Below are 27,184 nucleotides of genomic sequence, written 5' to 3'. Positions count from 1 at the left end.
AGCCGTTTCTCCTTTGAGTTACTTCTCAAGTGTGGATTTTTTTCACCCCCCTCTGCACAGTCTTAATAAATTGCTTGTAATTATCGTAAAATGCCATTTACAAAGAGTTTTCTCGGACTGCTTGTAACTGAGGCAAATAATTCATCTTTGCTTTGAAGGAGGGGGGAGATGCTTTATGTTTTTAGCACTCAGTGAGTGCGGCTGTAGGATTGTTTCTTTAAACAACTATTTATTTGTTTTACTGTGGGAGGCAAAGCATAGCAAGTTTACAAAGTAAACCAATTATCTTCTTATAATATGATTGCCAAAGTGTCATTTTCTGCACAGGGGATGCATTCTTTGCGTTCTCTGCTGCAAAGAGAAATAGGAAGCTTTCCCCTGCTCCGAGTGCATTTTTTTTCGGTCTGTACCTTTCATAGTTTGGCTGTTTTGGGGTTTCTGAGCACATAAAGCTGTTTTATTGCAGAGGCAGTAGTAGAGTAGATGGTGTCATTGCCCAGGTATTTGTGGGAAGTTTTTGCTAGCTTTATTTTGGCTGAATTGACAGGGTTTTCAAAAGGGGGAAGATGTTGCATTAAATTAAGCAATTCACATGTGTTTGGTGTGCTGTTCTGGGTATCATATTAACTTTGGTACCAATACATTATGCATACATATATTTTTATATGTATATGTGTATTCCCTGCCCGCTAAACCTTCCAGGCAAGGAACTGTATATAAAACCCAGAGCCAGCTCTTTTCCCACTGCCAGCAAAAAGGAGAACTAGGTGTGTTGGATAATGAAATCATCAAAATTATTCCATCATTTTGAAATCATAGGGATGTTTTGGAAGTGCCACTTGATCCTCTTGATGGCACTGAGCTTTCTGGCTCCCAGGGTGTGTGTCCTGGAGCTCTTGTGGGAAGGTCCCTAAGGAGGACCAGGAGGACCTTCATGGCCATCCCAGAGGGACCCCATGGCTGATGCTCCCTTAAAACTGCCCAGTGCTGGGAAAAGTTGTCTTCTGCCTCTGGTGAGTGAGGAAATGCTCCGTGTCCCTGGGTACATGGGTTTGCCAGAGCAGAGTTCATCCCTGAGAACAGTTTGACCCCCTTTTTTGTGGACATGACTTGGGGAAGGTGGAGGGATGAGAGAGGAGTCAGTGCCTGCTCAGCCAGAGTGAGAAATGAAGAAATTGGGCTTTGGGGAAGGAGGAATCTCCTTAGAGGGCGTGTTTGGATTTTTCCAGATTACAGATTATCGTAGATTATCTCTGTTGTAGCACAGCAGGAACGTCTTGGGCGTTTGGGAAGCAGCTGTGCTTAGTGAGGAGTAGTTACAAAGTTTTAGGTGGGAGAGAAGAAAGGAATGCACTCAGGTACTAATTTGCTTTTAGAAAATCTGCTGTGACCTCTGGCTAATTGATCACATATCTATTTTTATTTTTTTCCCACTTGTCCCCAGAATAAACCGGCGCTGAGTTCAGTCTGTTTGAAGACGCTGCCAAATCTGTTCATTTGCATTTGGCTCTAAAGTAGGCACACGAGGCTGCAGTAACTCTGCTTCATTTTGAAAAGGGTGGTGGGAGGGGGGGGGGAAGAAAAAGCAGGGCAAAAAAACTCTTCTTTTTTTTTTTTTTTTTTTTTTTAAAGACTGAAGAGTCTTTTCTGACAGCTAGTCAGAGTTAGAATTAGTTCAAGGAAATGTTAATAATGCACTGCCTGGCTTAATCCCTTTGATATCACCAGGTATCCTCCTGTTCATGGGTTAATTGCTTTAAAAGCGGAGGCAATATTCTGAGCGGTGGGCCGCTTCACCTTTTCACAGCTGTTACCATTGAGTGACAACTAAATCCCATGTGTAAGATGAGGAAGAGCTCAATCTCCAATTGGGAGAAAATTTATGTAAACCGCAATCCCTTCAGAATGTGCGGAAGTCACAGACTTTCTTGATTTACTCTGCTTTTCCCAGAAAGCTCCATTGTTCCCTTCCCTAAGTCCCATCAACCCTTTGTAGCAGAATATCACAGCGGCGGCAGATAGCTTGAAATATATAAATGCTATCATAGCTCTGATTAATAGCGGCGCTTATGAGTCAAGTCTGATAACGGAGCAGCTCTCCACTCAATTTCAGATACCGCTAATGGAATCTGTCTCCTGCAATTGTAATGTGAGAAGGGCTAATTTGCCATGGAGCTTGGAGCTGTCACCAGCCGGGGATTGGGGGGTCAGATGGGAGCTGCCAGGTTTTTGCCCTGCAGCTTGTATCTCTCGCTTTGAATAGCGCAGCCCCCTGCCTGCCAGGGAGCTGATAGGCCGCCGGGGGGTTTATGCCACTCGTACAATAGCGAAGGGCTGCATGGGCTGACTTGGTAATTGTGAAGCCAGCTCATTTTTATTTTATTTTATATTTTATTCTATTTTTTTTCCCCCCCTTCAACTCCTTCCTTTTCGCCCCCCCCCCCTCCTGCTCCTTTTTTTTTTCTTTCTTTTTTATTTTTTTTTTCTGCAGCTGCATAATTTCTAATAAGGGGTTTTAACAAATGTCAGATTAGGAAAAGTTTCTGCAATTACCCAAAAAAAAAAAAAAGCCAACTTATAAAACATTTAAATAGCTCAAGTCGGCTCCTACTGTGGGTTGGGGTTTTTTGGCTGCTGGAAGCAGGCACTGGTTATTACAGGAGCCTGGGATAAAGGTGTATCTATTTTCCAAGGATTGTGAATCAAATAATGGGTTGAACTAATACACCCTTTGCACTTGCAAAGACACCAGGAGAGAATTTCTCATTTGTAATGGCTGGAAGCACAGTTTGTACAACTCAAATGTGAGTATGGGGTGATATTTCTTAAAGCAGCGCAGCCCTGTGTGCATTTTATAGATCTGTCATGAGCTGTTCCACTCGTTGAGCTGCTCTGGAATAACTTGGCATGGAAGTGTTGAATTTAAATACCAAACTTCCTTGGCAAGGGGCTGCTGCAGGCAGGCTCTGCTCCGGTGGTGATGGACATCCTGGAGCATGCAAGGTGTGAGGTTGGAATGTCTCATTCCTTGCTCCCCTGACGAGTTGTCACAGGGGGCTCTTCCCATCCCTGTTGTCCAGTGGACCCATGGAGGTCCTTGCTGCCATCCCAGAGCAGTTTGAGTCTCCCAGCAAGAGGATCCAAGGTGACTTGGCCCCAGGACACAAGGGATGGGATGCAAGATGCCTCTTGCATATGCTGGCGACCTTCACAGGTCCACATTTCCAAAGGGGTGGGCAGAGACAAAATCCTTCAGAGGTGGTGTCCCAGCTGGACACCTCCAGTCCAGGAGGACATGTGTGAGAGGGTGCAAGGACCAGCTCCCCTTTGCCAAAATCCTCACTGCCACCCTGGACCATCCCCTGTCCAAACTGTGGTGTTTCAATAAAATAACTACAAGAAAGAAGAGTCAGGAAGTGATGGCGGTCCCTGGCAGGGTGTGAGGCATTCCATGCTTGTGGTGAGAGGTGAGGGTGCTGCCTGCTATCCCAGAAATCATGGATCTATGGGAATGCTGAAGCTGTGGGATGCTGAAGTCCTGTTTCACACCAAGGACAGCAGCTGGTTGTGACCAGACTGGTTTGGTTTTCTTTTATTTCATGGTGGCTCTGCCTCTTTGCTTGGTCTCTTTTCCCTTCACTCCCTGTGACCATGGGACCCAACCAGGAGAGATGAGCCAAGCCCTGCTCTCCTTCCTCCTCCTCCTGCTGCGGGCAGGGCTTAAGTGGCTATTGAGCTCCAGGTCCTTGAGGAAGAATAAAATCTGGTTTGCTATTCCCTGTGGTACCTGAGCTGGCTCTTCAGCGCTGAGAGCAAGAGAAACCGCCTTTTGTCGTGGAGTGTTTGTGGCTGAGAGGCAGGCAAACCTAGAGGGATTGGGGTTTTGGGGGATAATTATTGTTACTTAAGCCCTAAACTCCTGTTTGGATTTTAATTTTTAAATAATTCTTCTATTTCAGCGCCGATGCTCGTGCACGCTTGAAATTTATCAGTGGGGAGCTTGGTTGTTGAGTCTTCTGCGTCTCTTTCTCTTTAGCCTCATCAAAAAAATAGTTGTTTCTTTTTTCTTTTAATTGATTGATTAACAAGAAAAACCTCTTAAATTCAAAATGTTAACTCTTTAGTGCACTGCCTTGAAATAAAAATACACTGAAGGAATGTATCTTTGCTACTGCAAAGAGACAGAGGTTGCTGGTGATGCAGTTGGAGTCTGTGGAAGTGAACAGGGAGCCAGCAACATCAGGGTCATCATCTGCAGGTGCAGGGACGGGCAATTTTATTTTTTTTTTAATTCCATTATTTAGTTAATTAGTGGAGATTTTAGAAATCAAGAGAGTTTTTCTTATTCTACTGCCTAAAAAAATAAATGAAAGATGCAAGGCTAAGATCTCCTGCCTATGAAGTTTTGGAGAGAAAAGAAGGCAGAAATAATCAGCTTATTTCACTAGGTACAGATAGGTGTTGCCAGTGTTAAATACATCAGCTTCAAATATAAACCATTCCAATTATCTTACTTTTCTTAATGAATCCAGTGCACCGAAGATTGCATTTAGCAAAAACATTTTAATTAAATTCCAGTTCCCATCCATATGTAGCTTTATGCTGATCATTTAATACATTTTGGGGAATTATTAAATATAGAATATCTACTGTTGTTTTATAAATAAAAAGTAAAAATGCTGGTGCAGTTTTTTTATTAAAGGCATATGACTTGTAATCTTGGCTAAAGGAAAATATTAGCAAACTTAAAGGAAAGGCTAAATTTTAAATTGCAATCTTGCATGTTTTAGTGATTCCCAACAAATGAGAAGCTAAAAACTATACTTGAAAAAAACACCCAGGTTAATATATTAAATTTCAGTTTTCCCAAATGTTCCTGCAAACTCTTAATAAAAACTTGTAGCTAATATAGTCCTGATTAAAGCAAATTCCTACTGGCTGCATCCTTTTAGCTGAGGCCCAAGTACATTCTTTCACTTGCATGCTTGAAAAGGAAAACACAATCATAATTTATTTTTTTTTTAGTCTTTTCCTTTTATGTTTAGGGATGCCATGGGAAAATATTTCTCAGAAAGGACTGTGTGACCTCTCCGTTGCTGACTCTTTCTGTCCCTTCTCAGTGAGTTTTTGGATGATGGTCATGAAGACTTTCCCAATTTTGCCATGGCTTCAATTATTTTCTTCTTCCATGAGCTGGCTCTGGTGCTGGGGCTGTTTTCTCATACTGGGCCCAAAAAGTGGGGAAACAAGCTGGATTTGGGGGAACAGCCATCTACCCTCCCTGCTCCCCAAAATATTGGAATAAACTCTCCTAAGGATGTTGCTTTTCCATGAGGCCAGTTGAGGATTGAGCTGCTGGGTGTCTTTGCCATGTTTTGTAGCACCTCAACTCTATTTGAAAAATAAAGACGGTGTTTAAAGGGTTTAAAGACAGAAGCACAAGTAGAAATTGAGTGAAAATAATTTTCTTCTGCTCTCTGCTCTACAGTCCTGATGTACTGTCAAAAGGAAAGACAGTGTTAAACAACTGGAAGGTATTTCCAGGAAAAAACCCAAAATGTTTTTTTCCTTCTCCTAACCACGTGGGAAGCCTCCAGCCAGTGCAGATTGCAGAGTGTGGGGCTCCAGGCAAGGTGGCAGAGCCCAAAGGCTCTGTGGTTCCTTCTTGTCCAGCTGGGCTTCACTGCAGGAAATATTTGCATTGTCAGTGCCAGGCCTGGTGTTTGAATTGGTGAGACAAATGATTATGTGCCACGAAAAACTTCTTAGCTTCCACACCAGGAGTAACCTCTTCATGTTGTTCCCTCTGTCTCCACATTGGTCACTGGGTTGCTGAGTTCTTGCTGGACTTAAGGGAGGTTTCCTTTAGCTCTTGAATGAACCATCTTCCATAAAATACTCTGTCTTAACCACAAGAATTCTCTCTGTGCCTGTAATTAGGGCAGCTATTGTCTTCTGGCCCCCTAATGTCCTGCTTCCTTGTGTAACATGTCACCAACATCTCCAGTTGTGGATTGCACCGTGCTCCTTTGCAATTTTTTCATGCTTTTTAGAGAATCACAGAATTCCAGGATGGTTTGGGTTGGAAAGGATCTTAAAGCTCATCCCTTTCCAACCTTTCACTAGACCAGGCTGCTCCAACCCCCATCCAACCTGCCATGGAACCTTCCCAGGGATGGGGAAAAAAATAATTCTTGGCTTTAGGCTTCTTGACCTCTGTTTCAAAGCTCTGTCCCATGCCTTTGCTTTTTCAGTTTTTCCCATCTTTATTTCACTCTTGTGCCTATTCTTGAGAGTTCTTTCATCTCACTCTGCCTTGCACCACTGAACACCCATCAGTGTCTTTTCCGCCCTGAGGTTGCTCTTTGGTCCAGAGGGGTGTAGGTGGCTGAGCTGTCCATGCCTGAGGTTTTTGTCACCTCCTTGGACATTGTGTCATTTGAGACCATCTTGGTTCTGAGGCTGGAGAGATATGGGCACATTGTCACTCTGTGCTGGAGGATTCCAACAGGCTGCAGAGGCAGGGGAGCATGGAGACCTCATGTTGTCAAAATGAGCTGTATAACCACGTTACCCCAGCTGCAGGGCAGGATTGATTTAATATTGCCCCAAAATCATGCTGACAATCACCTGGAATTCATTTCTACTTGACCTGCTGGGGTCCTGCTTTGCACTGTGGATTGATGCATTTCTTCTGCCAGGTGCTCTTCATCCTCCTCTGGAGATACCTGCCCTGATTGCTTCCACTTCTGAGAGTTTCCCTCTGAAGCAGCAAACTCACAAATCCATCTCTTCCATTGCTGATAGCAGAACCTGCAGAAAAACTCTTGGTCTCCAGCTTGCACTTCCCAAAGCTGTTTTCTTGATGTTCTTCAAGAATGCAACAAGTTTGTTTTTTTTGATATCTGTTGTACTTTAGAGGAGCTTAGTGGGCCCCTGGATCCCTGGAAGTGTCCAAGGCCAGGTTGGATGGGGCTTGGAGCAACCTGGTCTAGAGGAAGGTGTCCCTGCCATGGCTTAGCTGGAACAGGATGATCTTTGAGTTCCCTTCCAACCTGAGCCATTTTATGATTGTTTTTATGATTCTGTGGACAGACATGTCTGTGGTCTCCAGCTTGCACTTCCCAAAGCTGTTTTCTTGATATTCTTCAAGAGTGCAGCGCATTCCTGTTTGGTTTTTTGACATCTGTGGTACTTGGAGGAGCTTAGTGCTCCAAGCATGAAATGGGCTGTCCCAGAGTGGGCTCAGCAGCCTGGCTTTCTCATGAATTTCCTGGCAAAGTTGTTCAGCCTGGAGAAGATTCCAGGGAGACCTTAGAGACTCTTCCAAAACCTGAAAGAGCTTCAAGAGAGATGAGAAGAGACTTGGACAAGGCCCTGGAGTGACAGGACAAGGGGGAATGGCTTCCCACAGCCAGAGGGCAGGGTTAGGTGGGATATTGGAAGGAATTCCTGGCTGTGAGGGTGCTGAGGCCCTGGCACAGGGTGCCCAGAGAAGCTGTGGCTGCCCCTGGACCCCTGGAAGCGTCCAAGGCCAGGTTTGACACTAAGCCAAGGTGTCCCCGCCCATGGCTTATGTTGGAACAGGATGATCTTTGAGTTCCCTTCCCACCCAAGCCATTTTATGATTGTTTTTGTAATTCTGTGGACAGACAGATCTGTGGGCTGTGCTTAGTTTGTGCTCCTGATCTGCTCGGTGAGCAGACGTGTCCTGTGTCCCACACAGCTGGGATAACTCTTTAAGCTTTGAGTTGAGTGGCTTTTGCTTAAGCTTTGCTTCATAAAACTCAACTCGCAGGTTTGAGACTTTTTGTCAAGAGGATGGGATTTCTTTCGTCTCACTTGAACCCTCATGATATGTTTGAGTCTTTCCTGAGAAGGACAAGGAGAATTGGTGAATGAATGAGACGTTTGCCTAAAGTGCTGGTTTTCTGAAAGTTTTTGGAAAAGTTGTTTCACCTTTTTTTTTTTTACCTTATTTCCCTGCAAGAATGTCAAGGGGGTTTATGGAGTTGTTTCTTTATAACTAAAAGTTTGAACTGTTTTAATGGTTTAGTCAAAACAGGAACATCATGAAGTGAATTTGTGTATTGGGGATCTGCTGATTTTTCATTATACCTGGTCCTGCTGCCCTTTCCTGGTATCTTTCTTCAGTTTTTTTCCCAATTCTGTTGATTTTTTGAGTCTTTTCCCCACAGTTGATGTTGGACTCTCTGTCACCTTCCCACTATCTTGATGTTGAACATGCTGTCACCTTGAGCTTGGCCTGGAGCACCTCAGAATTGTTTCCTTTTTTCCCAATGTTCACTCCATACTTCTCACCCTTAGGCTACATCCTGCAGGTGCAAATCTCAAAATACTTCACAAAGGAGATAAAAATCATGAGATCTATTTTCCAGATACCTTCAGATCTCTGGCAAACCAAGCAGAGGAGCCCTTGTAGAGAGGGCTCTATCAGGAGCTTCCTCATGTGGAAATCACATGTGTAGCTCGATGAAGAGGTTGAGTAGTTTATATTTTTTTTTTTGTTTAAACCTGCTAGAATTGTTAGGATTAAATGGAACTGTGTGTGTCTGGATGGAATCAGAAAAATACCCAATTTTTGGTGGAGACTAGCTGAGTCTTACAGTGGAATGATGAATTTCTGGAGTGTAGCTTTGACCACGGTCACAGCTATTTGTATTTTTGAATAAAGCTTGGTTGAGCATGTTGTGGTGCCCTACACTTCTCCTTTTCAGAGTGACTTCCTAAAGGAGAGAGCTTCCAGACAGGCAGAGCCAGAGCAATGAAGGGAAGAGCCACTGTGGTGGAATGGGTTTCTTAAATTCCCCCTCACGGGCTGCCTGTGCTGGCTGCAGCATCCAGCTGAGCTGGGCAGGCCGCTCTGTGGGGAATGTGCCATAATCCCATCTGGGAGTCCCAGAGATGGCCAGCTTTGGGCTCACAGCCATCCCAACAGTGGCTGCTTCACCCTCTCCCTCCCTCTTGCTGGAGCTGGCACCTATTTCCCACACTCCTGACCTCTCCTTGATGGGACTGTGGGTGCTGCAGTCCCCAGGACACCAAACCCCCCCCAGGAAAGCCCTGCCAATGCTGTCCATCCTGAATAGCTCTAATCCACTCTTAATTCAGCTCCTGGATGAATTGAAGGCTGCACCCTTGCTGGCATCTCCTCCAGAGTATCCCATTAAAGCCATGACTCCCTGGCTCCCTGCACCCTCTGGGCCTTCCCTCATCAGGATTTCTGAAGCAAATTCAATCCTGGAAGTTTGCATGGCGAGAAGAAGCAGATTCTTTGGTGTTGGGTGGCTGGCAAAGAGGCTCTGCTCTTCCCAATGGCAGTCCTTAGCAGAGAAATTATTAGGGAGATCTTAACCATATAATGTTTTGGCAGGGTGCTGGGTGGCACTCATTGCTGCTGCTGCAGTATGTTTTGTTTAAAAAAAAAAAAAAATTAAAAAAAGAAGGACAATAAAGTAGGCTCTTTTTTTTTTGTTGGAAAAGAAGATTTCATGTTATCTGTGTTTGCAGGCTTTCTGGCTCATATGCTGGAGGAATCCTTGCTGCGGGGGTGTTTTCGTTTTCCCGTCTAACATGGCAGTGGTCCATCACGGCGGAGGTTTTCAGCTTAAACAATCTGTTTGTGGGGCTGCTGATGGCTCTCACTGCTCATTTTGAGGAGGCATCCTCTGCAAAAGAGAGATCAAAGGTAAAACATCTCAAGCAAAGTGAATGGTTCTTTATTTTTTTTGTAATTGGTTAGCACCTGTTTGTTTAATTTCTTGTTCGTTTACTGCTGATTTAGTTTTAAGTAAATAGGCCAAATTTTAGGTCTTGCCTCAGCACTTTGCTGGGTGGGTCCATCCCTGATCTACCTGGATGTTCAAAAGTGACAAACATTGAAAAAACCCTGCCCACTTTGCTTAAGGATGGAGTTGGGACCTGTTGGATAGGTTTGGAATTGATTTAATACTCACAGAATGGAAGCAGGAAAACCAAAATCATTTCAATCTAAACATTTTAGTTCGTCCTGCATCAAAGACACAAACTAGGCTGTGAGTGTTCAAGGTTTTGTTTTAAGAATTGGTAATTTTCTTGGGGGTAAATGGATGTATTGTACAGAAACCTCCATCTAATCAAAAACCAGGTTCCAGCTCAAAAATGGGAACTAGCAAATTTTCAATCAGTTTTTCTTTTGAAATTAAATGTGCCCCTAAAATAATGGCATTGTTAAATACAGAGACTTCAAATTTCATGCTGTATTTTCTACTTTTTAAACAGACTAGTCAGCCAAATGATATTTTTGCTCAGCAGTCTTGTTCTTTCTTTTTGTCTGCCTGAACATCTGATCTCTTTTCCTCCGACAGACTTGCCTGCTGTGACTCCTGTAAATTGTGTGAATAAAGGGATTTTTGTCAGGCTAGGCTAGAATTTCAGGAGTCTGCAGTGGTAGTTTACTCAGCTTCATGAGTTCTCAAATAACATGTTTTATCAATGGCTACAGAGACCTTATTTTACCATTGGATTTTTTAAAAATGATTATTATTATTTTCTAATGAGCAACAGTCCCAAGATCCCCACAACCTGAACTCCACAGACATGGAGCTGGGCATTTTGCAGCCTTCTCCCATGTTTCACATGCCTGGTTTCCAATGGGATTTTCAAAATTAGATTTTCAGAAGCAGTTAAGGAGCTTGTTCCAATGGTTTTTTTGAGTGTCTGGCATCCCACGCCTGGAAGAAGCCAGGCTGCCAACAGCAAGCTTGCAGTGCTTTTTATAAATCAGATGGTCATACAGACATCATATTGGAGCTCATCCATGTACTTAAAAAATGACTGAGGTGGTTCTGAGCCCTGCCAGGCAGCTCTGAGACCCACAAAGGTTTTTCTGAACTTATGGCAAGGTGCTTCCATGGCAGGGCAGTGTCCAGTGTGGAAGGCTGAGCAGTTAATTAAAAATTACAAGGTGATCCCAGCACTACACCAAGGCAACGTTTGCATCTCACACACCACCCTCACCAAGGGCTGGAACAAGCAGGGGAGGTTTAGCTTGGATACCAGGAAAAGGTTCTTTCCCCAGAGGGTGACTGGGCACTGGAACAGGTTTGAGGTTTTAGAATTATGAGGGTTTCACCTTTAATTCCCATGGCTTAGGAAGTTTGTGCAGCCCTGACTTTAGCCCTCTGTGCCTAACAAAGAGGAAAAAATAATTTCTGTTAAAAAAAAAAAATTAGATTTCTGTAGATAATGGCTTTATTTTAGGACATTTCTAAAAAATCACACAAAGTGAACTGTTGGGCAGCCTCCCCTGTGCAGCTGGGTTCAGGAACTGGACTCATCCCATCATTATGATGTGATGATGCTGCACAGGATCTCTGTATGCATGGAGGCATGGCTGTTCAGCTGGACACTTCTTAAAGAATATTTTCTGTGAAACAGTTGGAATCTCCCTGTCAAAAATAAAAAAATCCCCTGAGTTCTGTGTTACAACTGCCCAGTGCTCACTGGTGTATTTGCCTTTCTCCTCCAAGGATGCTGTGCTGAATCTTTTTGATCTCTAGATGTTTTTGCAAACTTGTAAATAGTAATTGTGATTTTTTTTTGTTTTTTCCCCTCTCAGATCTCTAAATGGGGTGCCTTTTGCTGTGGGCTCAGTCTGTGCAATCAGCACACCATAGTGCTTTATGTTGCTTGTATTGTGCCCTGGGTTCTCTCACAGCTTTTCAGAAAGAGGGTATGTATATACAGTCACTTACACACTCACACCTCTGGTTTTCTAAGGCTGGGATTGATTCTTCTCCCCCAGAATTTGTGTCACTTCTAAGTTAATGTGATTAATCATGACCCACTGAAGTTACAGTCTGACACCATAGCCACTGATCTCAAGGGGGTCTGATTTAAAGAGGGTCTGCAAGAAGGGCATGGAGTGATAGGACAAGAGGCTTTAACTGATAGAGGGAAGGGTTAGATTTAGATATTAGGAAGAAATCCTTCCCTGTGAGTGTGTGGGGCCCTGGCACAGGGTGCCCAGAGCAGCTGTGGCTGCCCCTGGATCCCTGGCAGTGCCCAAGGCCAGGCTGGACAGGGCTTGGAGCACCCTGGGATGATGGAAGGTGTCCCTGCCCATGGCAGGGGGTTAAAACAAGATGATATCTGTGTTCCCTTCCAACCCAAACCATTCTGGAGTTCTGTGATCTTTGCTCATGCCAGTGATCTGTGACCCTCTTGCATCCCCTGGCACAGGAGTGCTCTGCCCCAGCTGCTTGCAATTACCCTGTGAGCTAAAATAATACTTGGAACTGAGAACTCAGCCTTCCCCATGCCATCAGCTCCCCTGGAGATGAGTTCTGTGTGTTGGCTCCCTGGTGGAAGCCAGCAGAAACCACATCCACTCAGGGCATAACTAAGCCTGGGTGAAGCACATGAGCTGCAAGAAATGTGATGCAACTCAGACAAGCTTGATCCAAAATCTCTTCAGCATCCCCAGCAACGCCCTTTTCTGGCCATATATTTCCATTAACACAATCAATAATCACTTCTGCAATATATTTATAGTTTGTTTTGGGTTTCTTTTTTGAGCAGGGAGGTCCAGAGAGACCTCTGTGGTTCCCAGTAAAGGCAGTGCTGTGCCAGTATGATAATCCTGGGAAATACTTTGGACAGCCCAGTAGTGCCTGCTGCAGGAAACCACTGAATAAGATGGAAATGGATGGAAAACTGCCTTTTTAAAGTACAAATGAGCCACCTTCCTTCTGGAGGAGCTCTGACCACCATCATTATCAAGCTCCTTTCTCTGCTCCACAGATCATCACTCCCAGTAACCCCAAATGCTGAGGAAGTGCTTTGATTGACAGGGCAGTGGCTAACGACAAAGCAAGCGTGCAATATTCTAGGGTGGGATTTTCCAAAGCACTTAAAGGAGTTAGGCACACAAGTCCCTTTGAAAGTCTTGTCTCCCTGACCCCTTAGGCAGTGTCGAAAATCCCACCCCAAAAGTTGGCCTATCCAATTTAGCCAGCCTAATCACGATCAAGTGAATGGCAAAACTGACTCCTGATGATGGTGATGATGTGTGCAGTTGTACTAGAGCAGCATTTATGTGGGGTTTTTTTTTTTTTTTTTGCCAGATGGAAAACCAGCCAACTCTTAATCGCTGCAAAGTGGGTTATCTCAGCCTTGCAGTGCTTCAGCCATCTATGCATGTCATGCCATGATTTAAATGTGAAAGATGCAATGAGTATGATACTCATGAGTCCTAGCTAATATTATTTGCTTCACTTAAATTTCACCCTGCCATGCAAAGGAGATCAGTTTGATGCAGTTTCCTAGTAATCCACAAAATCGTAAGGTTTAACATAGCATTTTGTAGGGACTTACTATAAATTGAGAGATCAGCTCTGTGTAAATATATTTGATGTTTTTTCTTTATCTGTTCTTGAAGTTCCAGCGTGATTAAACTAAAATAAACATTGTTATGCAATATGACATATTTTGGTGCAGGAATTGTCCCTAGGCCATTTGCTGAAGTTGGGTTTATGCTTCTTGGCTGGTTTGCTGCCTTATCTCTATCTGCCGGCTTCGTCCTACCTCAATCGAGCCCGCTGGACATGGGGAGACCAGACGACTTTTCAAGGATTTCTGACCCACTTTCTGAGGGAAGAATATGGGACATTCAATCTGGTAAACAAGGGTCACTGCCTAAATTGCTTCCTCTTCACTTATGCAACAGCAGAGATGTTCTGTTTGTGACGATTAAGGGCTCGCGGGGAAGGAAATTGAAAATGTTTCATTTTTTAAGCATTCATTTTGGATTTCGACCTCCTGACCTGTCAGGTTTTCTGGGAATGGGTCACATGGCTGGGAAAGCAAAGAGATAATTCTCATTGCCTTATGGGGTGAGCCAAATTATCTCCTGGGAGCTGTATGGGTGTCTTATGTGTGTAGGAGCCCAAAGAACAAACTGTGTGCCAGAGGGAGTTGGTGACATCAATTTTGATGTTTTTAAGATTAATATTGTCTTATTTTTCTATTTTTAACTCAGACATTTAAAGAGGTCACAAGCAGTTTTCATTTAAAAGCTATTCCTCTTTAATTTACTGATGTTGAATTTAAGTGAGTGGTTGTTTTGAGGGCTCTAAATTATTCCTCTTAACTTACTAATGTTGAATTCAAGTGAAAGGTTGGTTTGAGGGTTCTCAGGAACCTCTGATCTGAGTTATTGAGGTCTCTGCTCTTGCCAGAAGAGGGAAGAATCCTGGTTGCTTTCAGAATATAGGGTTTGCATCTTCCTCCTCCAGCCCTGACTTGGATGTTGGGCTCTGGCCACCCAAGGAGATCACCAGCCCACCACCCCAGGGTCTGTCCTGCTTCCAAGTTTTCAGGGCAGAGGGCTGGGAAGTCACACCACTGGGAGGAAAACAATAAAAAGGTGTGGTCTGCATGTTCTGTCCCTCCCTGGAGTCCTGGAGCTCCACATCCTCAGAAATCACCCTTCACTTGCAGCCAGCGTGACACAGCATCACTGCCACTGTGCCATTCCACCCTTCTCAGAGGGCTCTGAGGCTGCAGGATGTGTGTCAAAAGACATGATAATTCCTGCTGCTGCCACTAAATCTGCCCAAAAACTCGTGCAGAGATCAGGCCCAGCCTCTGAAGGACCTGTGAGACTTCCCCTGTTGTCCTGTTGCCTGCTGTCTCCTGAGAATCAGCCTCCACTGGGCAGAGCAATACCGAGGCATGCAAATCCCTTAACTCCTCTCTCCATCAAATGTGATGAATTCAAGTTGATGTTCAGGAGGCTTAGGGATGGACTGTGTGTAATCCTACACCACAAATCACATTTAGGATGAACTTGTCTGAAGCAGGAGCAATAAATACAGCAAAATCCAAGCGTTTGGTCCTGGTGCCGGTTGGGATAATGCCAGAGCACTGCTGGGTGGACAGACAGCTTTTACATCCCATAGCTCTGTTTTAAGGGCAGACAGGGTCATAAAAAAAAGCCCAGAAAATATTTTGGAGAGGGTTCCACCTGTAAGCCATGGGTCAGAAATGTTATCTCTGTGGTGGATGTGTCCAGGGCCATCAGTTGCCAACAAGGTGGGGCTGCAGGAGCTGTGAGCTGGCTCTCCATCCTCTAACACTTATTTTTTAATCAAATCCTGGATGCAATTAGCTATTCCATTTTTATTGAAATTAAATATTCCTTCCAAACCTCCTGAATCTGTTCACCTTATCTTTAATGTGGTAGCCACCACTTTTCCAACAAGCAGCAATGAAGGTAATTCTTCCCCTCCACAAAGCATGTCTTTTTCCCAGACATGTGGCATGGATTGCAGATCTCTGCAATAAAAATTCTCATTATCTCATAAAGATTTTGTACAGCTCTGCATTTGTCAGGGCAGAGGAGATGGGCAAGTCTGGTAAGCAAGGAGGAATTGAGCTTGTCTCAGGCTGGGGGAAGATGTCACAGAAAATAATTGCACCATGAAGATACAGAGCATGACCTCAAGTTGTGGCAGGAGAGGTTTAGGTGGGATATTAGGAAAAAAAAAATCACAGAAAGAATGGTCAGGAATTGGAGTAGGCTGAATAGGCAGTGGTGGAATCCTCATCTCTGGAGGGATTTAAGAGATGTGTGGATGTGGCACTTGGGGACATGGGTTAGTGCTGGGGGAATGGTTGGACTCCATCTCAGAGGGCTTTTCCAACCCAAATGATTCCATGATACAGCAGAGATCATGGTTGAACCATATGCCATGCTCCAATCACAGGATAATGAGTTGCCAGCACCTTGAAGAAATGCTTATCCAGGGGTGAATCCTTCAGTGGCATCACATGAAACAGGCAGGTGGGAGAACACCTTGCAGTGAAGGTTTGAGCAGAGGTTGCTGCCTTTCTTGCAAGCAGAAAATGAGAAGAATTTCCTTCCCCCAGTCACTGTGTGGGCTCCTCACGGGTTTCCTTTGTTTTTATTTCAGGCCAAGTCTGAGACAGGATCCAGTATGGGAGAGATGCTGCTGTGAGTGACACCTTGGCTGTGCCTTTCACCTGCTGCTGCTGCTGCTGTCCTTTGGCCCAGAGTGGCTCCTGTCCTTCCTTTCCTCACCTATATCCAGAGCTGGGGCCATGTGTGTCCAGCACCAATCCTGCCCTCTGGCTCCCCCACTGAAGGAAAAACACTGAATCCCCCATCCCAGTGATTTTCCCTTCAAAATTCTACCATATAACCCATCCCTATCCCATTTCTGGTAGACTTAATCCCAGCAGAATGGGAATATATTCTGTTGTGCTTATTCCCTGTTTCTCCTGACACTTTAATTGAGTGCAGGGATGATTTGGGGATGATTTGACACATCCACACTTTAATTTTTCCACAGTTTCCAGCTGGCACAGATGAAGTCAGAGCTCTCCCTTCCTGTCCTTGCCCTGGCACTGGTGACCTGTGTGAGCACAGCACTGCCACTGTAAGTTGAACAATATTTGCTTCAATGTGCATTTTTTTTCTCATTTTTCTTACTGCCTGCATGGGCAGCTTGTTTTGCCTTCTGCTTGCTGCTGCAGAAATTGCAGCAATTGGCTGTGGTCATCAATTATTAAGAGCAAAATATCCCTTACTCCTGGTTAACCCTGTGCCTTGGTAGGTGGCAAGTTTAAAACTCCTGAAATGCTGATGGCTGTGTGCTTTGAAAACAGAAGTTTGATAAATGGAAAAGGTAAAGAAAAACTCATCAGCTCCCAGTGTTAAATGCATTTAGGTATGCAAGTTCAAGGACAAATGATTTTTGCTTTGTTTTTTCATCATGTGTCAGGAGTGATACTTTTTTTGGTAATAGGAAAAAGCAGCAGAAATCACCTGTGATCTGGCTCTTCACTGGAATGCTCTGCCTTTATTCCCTTTTCTTTGCTTGGAGAGCAAATTTGGATGTTACAAAGCCTCTGTTTCTAGGCGTGGTAAGTTGCGCTCCCAGAGTTGCTCCGGCACGTTAGATTTTTGAGAGAAACATTCATAACCTTAAAACCACCTTAACCAGTTGTCTTAAACTGCAGAAAAGTACCAAAATACAGCTCCAAGGCCAGGTTGGATGGGGCTTGGAGCAACCTGGTCTGGTGGGAGGTGTGGGATGAGGGATGATCTTCATGGTCCCTTGCAGCCCCGCCCCAGTTCTGGGATTCTCTCTCCTAGGTGGAGCGGTTCTGGCTGCAGAGCAGCGCCGTGGTGGCTGTGCTGGCAGGGCTGGGCTTGGCCACACTGGCCAGCCTGGGGAGGGACACTGTGCTGCAGGGCACCTTGCTGCTGCCATGCCTGGAATGGCTTCCTGCTCTTGCCCTCGTGGCTTCTCAACTTTGGGCAAATTACAGGTGAGAAATTCGGTGCCAACTCGCTGGGTGACCTGGCATTTCTGGCCTTGGCTGGGAGTGGGAAAGGCTCTTTTCACACCCCACCTAAGCTTGCATGGTCACAGCCTGCAGAGCCCCCTGGTTTGATCTCCCTCAGAGTCACTCCAGGCTGTAAATGGGGATGTTACAGAGGTTGAGGGAAAAAAACTCAGTAGATATGTAAATTTTTAAAAACCCCTTATAAATCTCTGCTTTGTCTCCTAAGGAGGTTTGCAGAATTCATGTGGCTCAAACTTCTCTTGCTTTCCTTCACTCTACTGTGACAGTGCTTACAGGGGTTTTAAGGATGAGGGAAGAGATGTAGATCTGACTCCGTATTTCAGAAGGCTTGATTTATTATTTCATGATATATGTATTTTACATTATAACCATACTTAAAAAACAGAAGGAAAAGTTTCCTCTCAGAAGGCTAGCTAAGAATAGAATAGAAAAGAATGAAAACAAAAGCAGCTGGCTCAGACAGAGAGAGAGAGCCAACTCTGCCATGACTGGTTACTAAATCTAAACATCTAAACACGAGACCAATCACAGATCCATCTGTTGCATTCCACAGCAGCAGATTACCAATGTTTACATTTTGTTCCTGAGACCTCAGCTTCTCAACAGGAAAAATCCTAAAGAAAAGGATTTTCACAAAAGATGTTTGCGACACTCTAGCTCATATCCTGAAATTTTTTCTGATTTTTTTTTCCCATTTTTGAAGATTTAAATCTGTAGTTTAGTTTGGGGCTTCCCCATCGCATAACTCATGCAGTCACTTGGATAGGAATCAGTGTCCTGGTAGGGATGCTCAGGTACAGGCTGACCAAGGAATGTAGACTTCTTCATCAGGAAACCTTTCTTTGGCACACCTTTTCCAAAGGCTTGTCCATACCTGAGCCAGTCATAGCTCCTGTCCTCAAGTGTCATCTGAATCCATACCTGGAGTATGTGCACACAACTTTGATGAAAATTATCTAATCTCAGATCATGTAAACCAATTTCTGCCTGACTCTACAAAAACTTGGGATTTTCAATCTTAATAGAAACATTAAAGGATGAGGAGGATTTCAAATGCTCTGCAGAACCATTGTTGGACTGGCACTTCCAGCACCAGCTAATAGGTTTTTAGATTTAGCCCAAGAAGAAATCAGAATTAAGGTGAAGGTGTGTGTTTTGGCTAAACTGTAGTGGGTGGTGCTTTCTGATGAGTGCCTGTGCTTTAAATGCTTTGTTTCTGCATCTCATTTTCTCTGGAAATAGAGATATTAAGTTGTTGTAGTGATTAAGTTCTTGACTCCATCCCTGGAAGTTCCAGGCCAGGTTGGATGGGCTTGGAGCAACCTGGGGCAGTGGAAGCTGTCCCTGCCCATGGCAAGGGGGTGGAATGAGATGTTCTTTAAAGTCTCAACTGAAACCATTCTGTGACTGTGATGTTTCCATCCTGACCAGGGTGGATTTCCCCTGTGGGTGCCCATTGTATAAAATTCTTCAGAATTTCTGCCAAGCCATGCAAATACTTGGTTTAAACATTCTGTTTTCCATCTGTTCTCTTCAGCACTTGTGATCAGAGCAACAACTACGTTGTTGATAAGTTTGCAAGGAACGTGCTGTCCTCCATGCCAAGGGGGGCAGTGATCCTGCTCAGAGGAGACTTGCCAGGGAATGCTCTTCGTTACCTTCATTATTGTGAGGGGATGAGGCCAGATATCACCTTAGTGGACCAGGAGGTACGTTCAGAAAGTGCTGTTTAGAGAGGCAGATTTAAATATCAGCTGCAAAAGTTCAGTTTTTCCTTTTGTCTCCTTAAAACTCATGATGTGGTAATAAATAAAATTGATTTTTTTTTTAAGAGTCATGGGTAACCCTGGACTGGAGTGTGGTGTGCACATTCCTTTTTCACTGAGAAATGGGAAAAGGAAAAAAAAAGTTACAGGATGGGTCACCAGCACTTCCGCTGGCACATCATCCTCACACCTGGCTTTGCAACTTGTTGGCAAACCCCAAAGCCAATTCCTGGTGTTTAACCAAACCAAATCCCTGTTGTGTGTCTTACCAGCAGTGGCTATTTTGTGGTGGAGTGAGGACCTCGTGGCTCTGATCAGAAGGCACTGGTGACCCAGTCTGGTGCTGTGATATGGCCATGGTGACCCAGTCTGGTGGTGTGGTCTGACCATAGTGACCCAGTCTGGCCACAGTGAGCCAGTCTGACCTTGGTGAGCCAGTCTGACCATGGTGACCCAGTATGACCATGGTGCCCCATTCTGGCCATGGTGACCCAGTCTGGTGCTGTGATGTGACCTTGGTGACCCAGCCTGGCCATGGTGACCCCGTTTGACCATGGTGACTCAGTTGGATGCTGTGGTGTGACCATGATGGCCCAGTCTCACCATGGTGACCCAGTTTGACCATGGTGACCCAGTCGGGTGCTGTGATTTAACCATGGTGACCCAGTCTGGTGCTGAGGTGTGTCCATGGTGACCCAGTCTGACCTTGATGACCAAGTCTGGTGCTGTGTGTGACCATGGTGACTCAGTCTGGCCATGGTGACCCAGCCTGACCTTGGTGACCCAGTCTGACCATGGTGACCCAGTCTGGTGCTGTGGTGTGGCCATGGTGACCCAGTCTGACCTTGGTGACCCAGCCTGACCTTGGTGACCCAGTCTGACCATGGTGACCCAGTCTGGTGCTGTGGTGTGGCCATGGTGACCCAGTCTGACCTTGGTGACCCAGTCTGGCCATGGTGACCCAGGCTAGTGCTGTGTGGGACCATGGTGACCCAGTTTGGACATGGTGACCCAGCCTGGCCATGGTGACCCCGTTTGGCCGTGGTGACCCAGTCTGGTGCTGTGATCTGACCATGATTTAACCATGGTGACCCATTCTGGCCTTGGTGACCCAGTCTAGCTTTGGTGACCCAGTTTGGTGCTGTGATCCGACCATGGTGACCCAATCTGACCTTAGTAACCCAGTCTGGTGCTGTCGTGCGACCATGGTGACCCATTCTGGCTGTGGTGCCCCAGTTTGGCCGTGGTGACCCAGTCACTGCTGTGATTTACCATGGTGCCCCAGTTTGGCCATGGTGACCCATTCTGGCCATGGTGACCCAGTCACTGCTGTGATTTAACCATGGTGACCCAGTATGGCCATGGTGACCCATTCTGGCCATGGTGCCCCGTTCTGGCCATGGTGCCCAGCCTGATCTCGTGTCCCTGCTGACGCGGTTGGTGACATCCCTGAGCAAAAGGCCGTTCCTCCTGCAGAAACCATTTCTCCTGGCTGTAAATGTCCTGATTGCTGTTCAGATGGTGCTAACAGCTTCCATTGCAGATGATGACTTACGGATGGTATTTACCCAAGCTGGCAAAGCACTTACCGGGCGTTCATTTTCCCGGGAACCGGTGGAATCCTGTGGAAGGAGCATTACCCGACGGGACACTCGCCTTTAATCTCCATCGTTTCCTCCAAGTAAATAAACAGTAAGCATTCCTTTCATATGTAACAGCTTTCCTAAAATCTCTGACCTTTTTTTTTCTTTTTTTTCCCCTCTTGAAATTGTTTATGGAACAGCTTGGTACTGCATCCAAAAGACCAATTTTCTCCACTGACTTCCTCCCCGGTGGCGAGATTATTTTTGCAATTAAAGCAAAATATCTCTGCAGAAGTAACTCCATCCGGATATAATATTGCCTGTTGTTTTGAGGTTGGTTTGGTTTTTAGGAAGGAAGGGAAAAAAAGGTGATCTGCAGAGTGTTTACTGATGATTTTTTTGTTGTTGTTGTCAATACAATTCATCACAGAGAATAGGAGCGCTCCTGTGTACTCAGAACGACGATGGTTGGAGAGCAAATTGCTGCTGCTTCTCCTTTGTGAACATTGTGGCCAACTGATTAGCATAGAATGAATGTATTCCAGGAATAATCATCATATAAAAATAGCTTAGTAAGAGTGGAGAAAGGATTAGATACTCACACGAATAAGAATAGCATCTGCATTTAGACTAGCTGGGGTGAGCCCTGCGAGGGTGGGGAGGCACAGGAGCACAGCCAGGTGCCAGTGGGCAGAAATGGGCTTCTGCTACAGCTTCTGGCCTGTTTGGGAGGTCCAGGAGAGGGAACAGGATGTGACTGCTCAGGATGGGCAGTGCCAGATGGGGAATTAATTTGTTTTCCACACTGCTCCAAATCATGCCCATGCTGATGGGAGATGTGGTGGGTGGGTGTGTTTGCTGCACAGTGTGCTGTGGTTTGGTTTGGTTTGGTTTGGTTTGGTTTGGTTTGGTTTGGTTTGGTTTGGTCAGGGACATTGGGTAGCCCATGGTCCTTGAGGTGGCTTCACCATTGCTCTCTCTGTTGGTTTTTTTGGCAGTAAGGAAGTGTTTGTCTGCATAGGTCTTCATGAGGGGGACTCAACCTGGAGAAGGAGCCACTCGCTGTGGCCCTGGGGGACGTGTGAGAAGTTGGTTCCTTCTGGAGCTGTGTTTGACCCAGGAGAGTGGATTCGTCTCACAAGGAATCTCTATAACTGGACTGAAGACTATGGCAGGTACAAGGCAGAGGAGCCTCTGCTCCTTCCTGCTCATCATTTTCTGCCAGCAGCATTGCCACACCTGCTGCAGTGTTAGAGGAATCAAACAAGGGCCATAATCTCAATGTTTTGTGTTCTGGAGAGATAGCAGGGAGAAATTCTTCCCTGTCAGGGTGGTGAGATGCTGGCACAGCCCCGAGAGCTGGGCTGCCCCATCCCTGGCAGTGTCCCAGGCCAGGCTGGATGGGCTTGGAGCAACCTGGGATAGTGGAAGGTGTCCCTGCTCATGGCAGGGAGCTGGAATGAAATGCTTTTTAATGTCCCTTCCAACCCAAACCATTCCATGATCTGTGATTTTTAATAATGTGAAAACCAGCAAGGACAGCTCTAGCCAAGTATGAGGTCCAATTCTGACCTTAAAACTTAATCAGGATCTAAAATTATTGAGACATCCAGAGGTTTAAATGGCATAGGCTGACCTGTGGTGGTAAAAAACATCTCTGGCTCTGAGATCTGGGATGCTGTGAAACACCTGAGGCTCCTTCTGTGGAGGGAGAGGCACAAAGTTTTTTGAATGACAGGGAATCAGCTGAATTCCCTGCTGTCAGAGCCACAGGTTTGCTTCTGCCTGGGAGCTCTGTAGCTGGGCTGGAAGGGTTGTGGTGGGTGAAACCCAGCGACGTGGATCTGATGGCTGAATTTTGTTTCCATTCCCATTTAGTTTCAGCCCCTCTTCCTGGGAAGCTGTTGCCAACGAGGAGATGTGGCAAGCCAGGTAATTTTCCTTTGCTCCCTTCCAACAGCCAGTGGGCACTGCCAGCTCACTGGGGTGGAAACACACACCAAAGCAGGCAGCTTGATGGGCCATGGCCTTATTGGGTCTGCACGTGCCAGGCTTTAGAAGGAAAAGGCTGGCAGGATGAGATGAAGCTGCCAGCAAAGCCTTCAGCAAAGTGGCTGTTTTGTTCACCAAAAGGTTCTGCTCAAAGTCTCTCAAAGGTAGTTGGGGTGTAGGGTAAGGAAATAGGTTATGGAGAGAAATTTGTCTCACTGATGGCTTTGCTGTCCCACATGTGGACGTGTTGAAGCTGTGTACAACCCTGTGATGGGAGCTGGTTGCATTAAGCAGTTACCACATGGAAGTTTTCCTCCTTTTCCTAGGATGAAAACAGCTTTCTTCATCTTTGACCTCGCAGAAAGAGCCAGTGTGACTGCAGAAATGAAAGCACAACTTTACACATTCGCATACACTGTAAGTCCTGGATTTGGGTTAGGAGTGCTCCCTGCATCCTAATTTTTTAGCCTCCATCACAATTTTTTTTACCCCCTCTTCTTTTAAATATCTAGAGTCCATAGAAACACAGTGTTTCCTGCAATCTGCATTCCCCGTGTTTATCCAAACTGGGAGCACAGCCGATCCAAAGAGATTTGTGCAGGGATTTTATCCATTGCCCCCTCGGTCACGGAGGATGCCAGCAGCAAACCAGTCAACACCCTGCTTTTGCTATAATTATGTTGTCTGTGCTGGGCTCCAAACCCATGCCAAGAGATTGCTTGTCCTGAAGTCCCCTCTCTGCACTTGTCCCCTCTGTCATTACACAGTCGTGCGGTCTGAGCCAGCGAGTGTAAAATCCCACAGTCTTCTCTCTGCAAATTAATTCTGCTGCATTTCACACCAAAGAATAACACCCATAAGCTGGTGTAGGTATCTCTGGAAATGCTGGACTGCCTGAGATGCCAACAGATGCACGAAGTGATCAGTGTGTATCAGCAGAGAGGAACAGTATTTCATACTCCAGCACAGAATCAACAAATGGTTTCCTTAATTCTTGCCCGTTTTGCTGTGATTTTTGCTGTTCTGCAAAGTTCCCAGGCACATGCCTGCTGTTGAGCTTATGAATATTCCCACTCAAGTCAACAGACTGCCTAAGTCCCGTGGAAGACATCCTGATCTCCTGAAATATTGAGTAAATGTCTTGCAGGCGCGGCAGTTAAATCTCTTTTTTCCCCCAGCTTGGTGTAACACCTCTCTGGGGGAAGCACATAATGTGCTGTGGGGTTATCACCATCATCTGTAATGTTTCTAAACAAACAGCTGCTGTTGGAAGGGAAACGTTTCAGCCCCCCTTGGATTTCTGATTCATGCTGCTGAATGGCAAACACAGAGCAAATTACAGAAATACTCCAGCTCTGGACTTGGACATCTAAATAGCATCTGTTTCTTTCTAGGCAGTTTTGAAGCACTGTTAAAAGCTGTTGCTCCCACTTTGTTCAATTAATTTGCTGCCTCTACCTTCTCTTTTTCTTTTTTTTTTTTTTTTTTTTTTTTTTTTTTTCTTTTTGTTCCTTTAACAGTCGTACAAAGAAATTGTCAGCTCCCATCCCCATCACCCGGTGAACTGGCACAAAAACTTCGCCATCGCCTGCGAGAGGATGCTGCGCCTCGGCCGGGGGGACGTGGACCCCGAACTGCTGCTCTCCCAAACTGTGAAACATTTCCTGCTCTACACCCAGAAGGCAGAGGATGATCCCCAGCGCCAGGACATCCTGCAGGCCGTGCAGCACCTCAGGGAGGAGCTGCAGGGGCTGAGGAGGAGGAAGGCAGAGCTGAGGCGCGGAGCTGGGTAGCTCCCGGTCCTGCTGAAGTGTTAAAGTCGGGACTTAAAATCTGAATTAGTCCTTGGCTGTGTGAAAGTGGTTTGAAAAGGGGACAGAAATGGCAGCAGAGAGGAAATCCAGTGTGATCCCCTCTGCAGGAACATAGTGGTGTTTGGTTTCTGTTGCCAAGTGAACTTTTTTGGGGGGTAGGGGAGAAGCTCACCACTAAATAACATCAGGTTTCGAAAAGGAGAGTTTTCTTTTACAAGAAAACTATGAGCTTGTACTGTGAAAATATATATATATATATATATAATTGATTGATTTCTGTTGCCAAATGAACTTTTTTGGGGGGTAGGGGAGAAGCTCACCACTAAACAAAATACCAGGTATATATATATGTATAATATATATATTTATGATTGATTGATTGATTGATTGATTGATTGATTTATGTTGCCAAATGAACTTTTTTTGGGGTAGGGGAGAAGCTCACCACTAAATAAAATATCAGGTTTTGAAAAAGAGAGTTTTCTTTTACAAGAACACTATGAGGTTGTACTGTGAATATATATATATATTTTTATGAATGCAGCGTCCATTCTAGATGTAAAAATGTATTTAGCATTTTATTGTTTCCTCTGTTGCTGAGCCAAGAGGTTTCCTAAAGGCATTTTTCATTAGCTGTGCTGTGTCTGTGTGTTTTTGTGGTGGGTTTCCAGCAGGACAAGCTGGGGGATGGTGCCCTCCCAGGAGCCTGGTCATTCACTGGTTTGGATGTGCTCTGAGCCCTGGCTGTGCCTGTGCCCAAGGACACTGCAGAACCATAATCACAAAATCCCAGAATGGTTTGGGTTGGAAGTGACCTTAAAGATCATCTCATTCCACTCCCTGCCATGGGCAGGGACACCTCCCACTATCCCAGGTTGCTCCAAGCCCTGTCCAACCTTGGACACTTTCAGAGATCCAGGGGCAGCCACAGCTTCTCTGGGCACCCTGTGCCAGGGCCTCAGCACCCTCACAGGCAAGAATTCCTTCCCAATATCCCATCCAGCCCTGCCTTCCTTCACTTTGAAGCCTTCCCCCCTTGTCCTGTCACTTCATGCCCATGTAAACCGTCCCTTTCCAGCTCTCCCTTTAGGTACTGGGAGGACAGGATGTCCTGCTGGAATGGAGTGGATAGAGACCAAGCCATTTTTTTCTGCCTGCCTTGCTTTTCAGGGGTGCCTGCTTTCATTCCTTAGGATTTTATGATGGGATGGTCTTTATTGCTTTGAGTTTGGGATGCTGCTCCCCTGGGATGCTGCTCTCTCCATGGATCATGGTATCCGTGCTGTGGCCTCTATCTGGGCTCTCCTGGGGATGCCAGAACTGCAGTTTTTGAGATATCAGGGCTTTAACCAAAAGAACTGGGTGTGAATCCACCCTGCTTTTCAATCTGCCCCAGCAGCCAAGGGACTTCTGGGGTTAATAAGAACTCCGCTTCTTCTTTTCAATAAAAAGACACAAAATGTGTTTTTCAATATTTTGTCAGTTAACAGTACTTCAGATGCTTAAAACAGACCCAAAACTCTGGGGGTGTTCCTGTAAAGCTCTGTTATCTGAAACTTCATACATTATTCTGTGGTTTTGTGATATCTCAGCCCAGTGTTTTGCAGGAGACAAATTACTGCCAGGTCAGGATTTCTTTTAGACTGGTAAAATTGTCAGAGAAGAAAGAAGCACTTCTGTAAAGATCACATTATGAAACAGCATCTCTGGAGCAGAATGGGATGGGGCAGGAGAGAGGGGTGTTGCAGGTGGATGCTCTGCTGGTCTGGAGTTTGAGGTGTGTGTAGGGACACATGGCTGCTATTCCTAATAGATCCTTTTAAAAGTGGACCACTTCTTTCTCTCCGAGTGCTGATTTTTCCAACTTTCACTGAATGCTTCCCATATAAAAATCAAGTTGCTGTCTGGGAATCTCTAAGTCCAGTTGCAAAATAACATCCTTTATTTTTCACTCTCTCACTCTTGATTTATTTTTGTAGTATATGATTTAGCAATTCCCCATTCCTGTGAGCCATTCCTTTACAAACAGCAGATGGGAAATGAGCAATAAAAAGATGGAAAACTGTGGCTTCTGGGTTGCAGAGCCACAAAGCAGAGGGGTGAGAGGGAGCAGGAGCAGTTCAGGGGTGTCATTTTAACTCTTTGTGTTGTAATTGACTACATTTCAGGTCGGCTGTGCCTCACTTAAATCTCTTCCCTCCTCTCAATCCCTGCAGAAGTGTTTGTACAGGGAGAGGGAATATCACACATTCCTCCGTGCAGCTTTCTCCTTCCCTACTCCAAACCAGTCCTCCAGCCCTGGCAGAAAAGCATTAGGAATCCAATTTTTGAATGCTTTTGTTACCTGCATTATTGCAAATCCATTCAAGCAAATATACTGAGCTGAGGGTTTTCTTTATCTTGATTAGGTGCCCCTCCTTAGCCGCACAGTCTTGAGATAATTGGAAGCTCTTGTGGATGCCACTATCTGCTCCGGGAGGAAAGAGGGGCTGTGAATAAAGTATCATCCTGTATTGTAATAAACAGTGGTGGTGGCTGCAAAAAGGACTTTACCACTGGCAAAAAAGTGTGAAGAGCAGTGGGATGGTGATGCTTATTTTAGGGAGAAAATCAGAACCGTGCCGTTGATGTG

General features: G+C 45.3%; 1 protein-coding gene across 1 annotated transcript in view; it reads left to right on the top strand.

Annotated features, from left to right (window-relative positions):
- TMEM260 (transmembrane protein 260) overlaps positions 1–25,184 on the top strand; it is a 34,635-nt gene extending 9,451 nt beyond the window's left edge. Inside the window, exons 4-16 of the mRNA XM_058026729.1 lie at positions 9,532–9,709; positions 11,621–11,734; positions 13,501–13,680; positions 15,978–16,018; positions 16,377–16,463; positions 16,833–16,950; positions 17,183–17,358; positions 18,935–19,106; positions 20,707–20,855; positions 21,745–21,921; positions 22,625–22,678; positions 23,065–23,155; positions 24,259–25,184. Of these exons, the coding sequence (XP_057882712.1) occupies positions 9,532–9,709; positions 11,621–11,734; positions 13,501–13,680; positions 15,978–16,018; positions 16,377–16,463; positions 16,833–16,950; positions 17,183–17,358; positions 18,935–19,106; positions 20,707–20,855; positions 21,745–21,921; positions 22,625–22,678; positions 23,065–23,155; positions 24,259–24,531 (1,810 nt within the window). The 3' untranslated portion in view covers positions 24,532–25,184. The remainder of the gene's footprint in view (positions 1–9,531; positions 9,710–11,620; positions 11,735–13,500; positions 13,681–15,977; positions 16,019–16,376; positions 16,464–16,832; positions 16,951–17,182; positions 17,359–18,934; positions 19,107–20,706; positions 20,856–21,744; positions 21,922–22,624; positions 22,679–23,064; positions 23,156–24,258) is intronic.
- The last annotated feature ends 2,000 nt before the right edge of the window (positions 25,185–27,184 follow it).

Source organism: Melospiza georgiana, chromosome 6 (assembly GCF_028018845.1).
Source record: "Melospiza georgiana isolate bMelGeo1 chromosome 6, bMelGeo1.pri, whole genome shotgun sequence".
In the NCBI taxonomy this organism is placed as follows: domain Eukaryota; kingdom Metazoa; phylum Chordata; class Aves; order Passeriformes; family Passerellidae; genus Melospiza; species Melospiza georgiana.
This window is presented reverse-complemented; position numbering and strand designations above follow the sequence as displayed.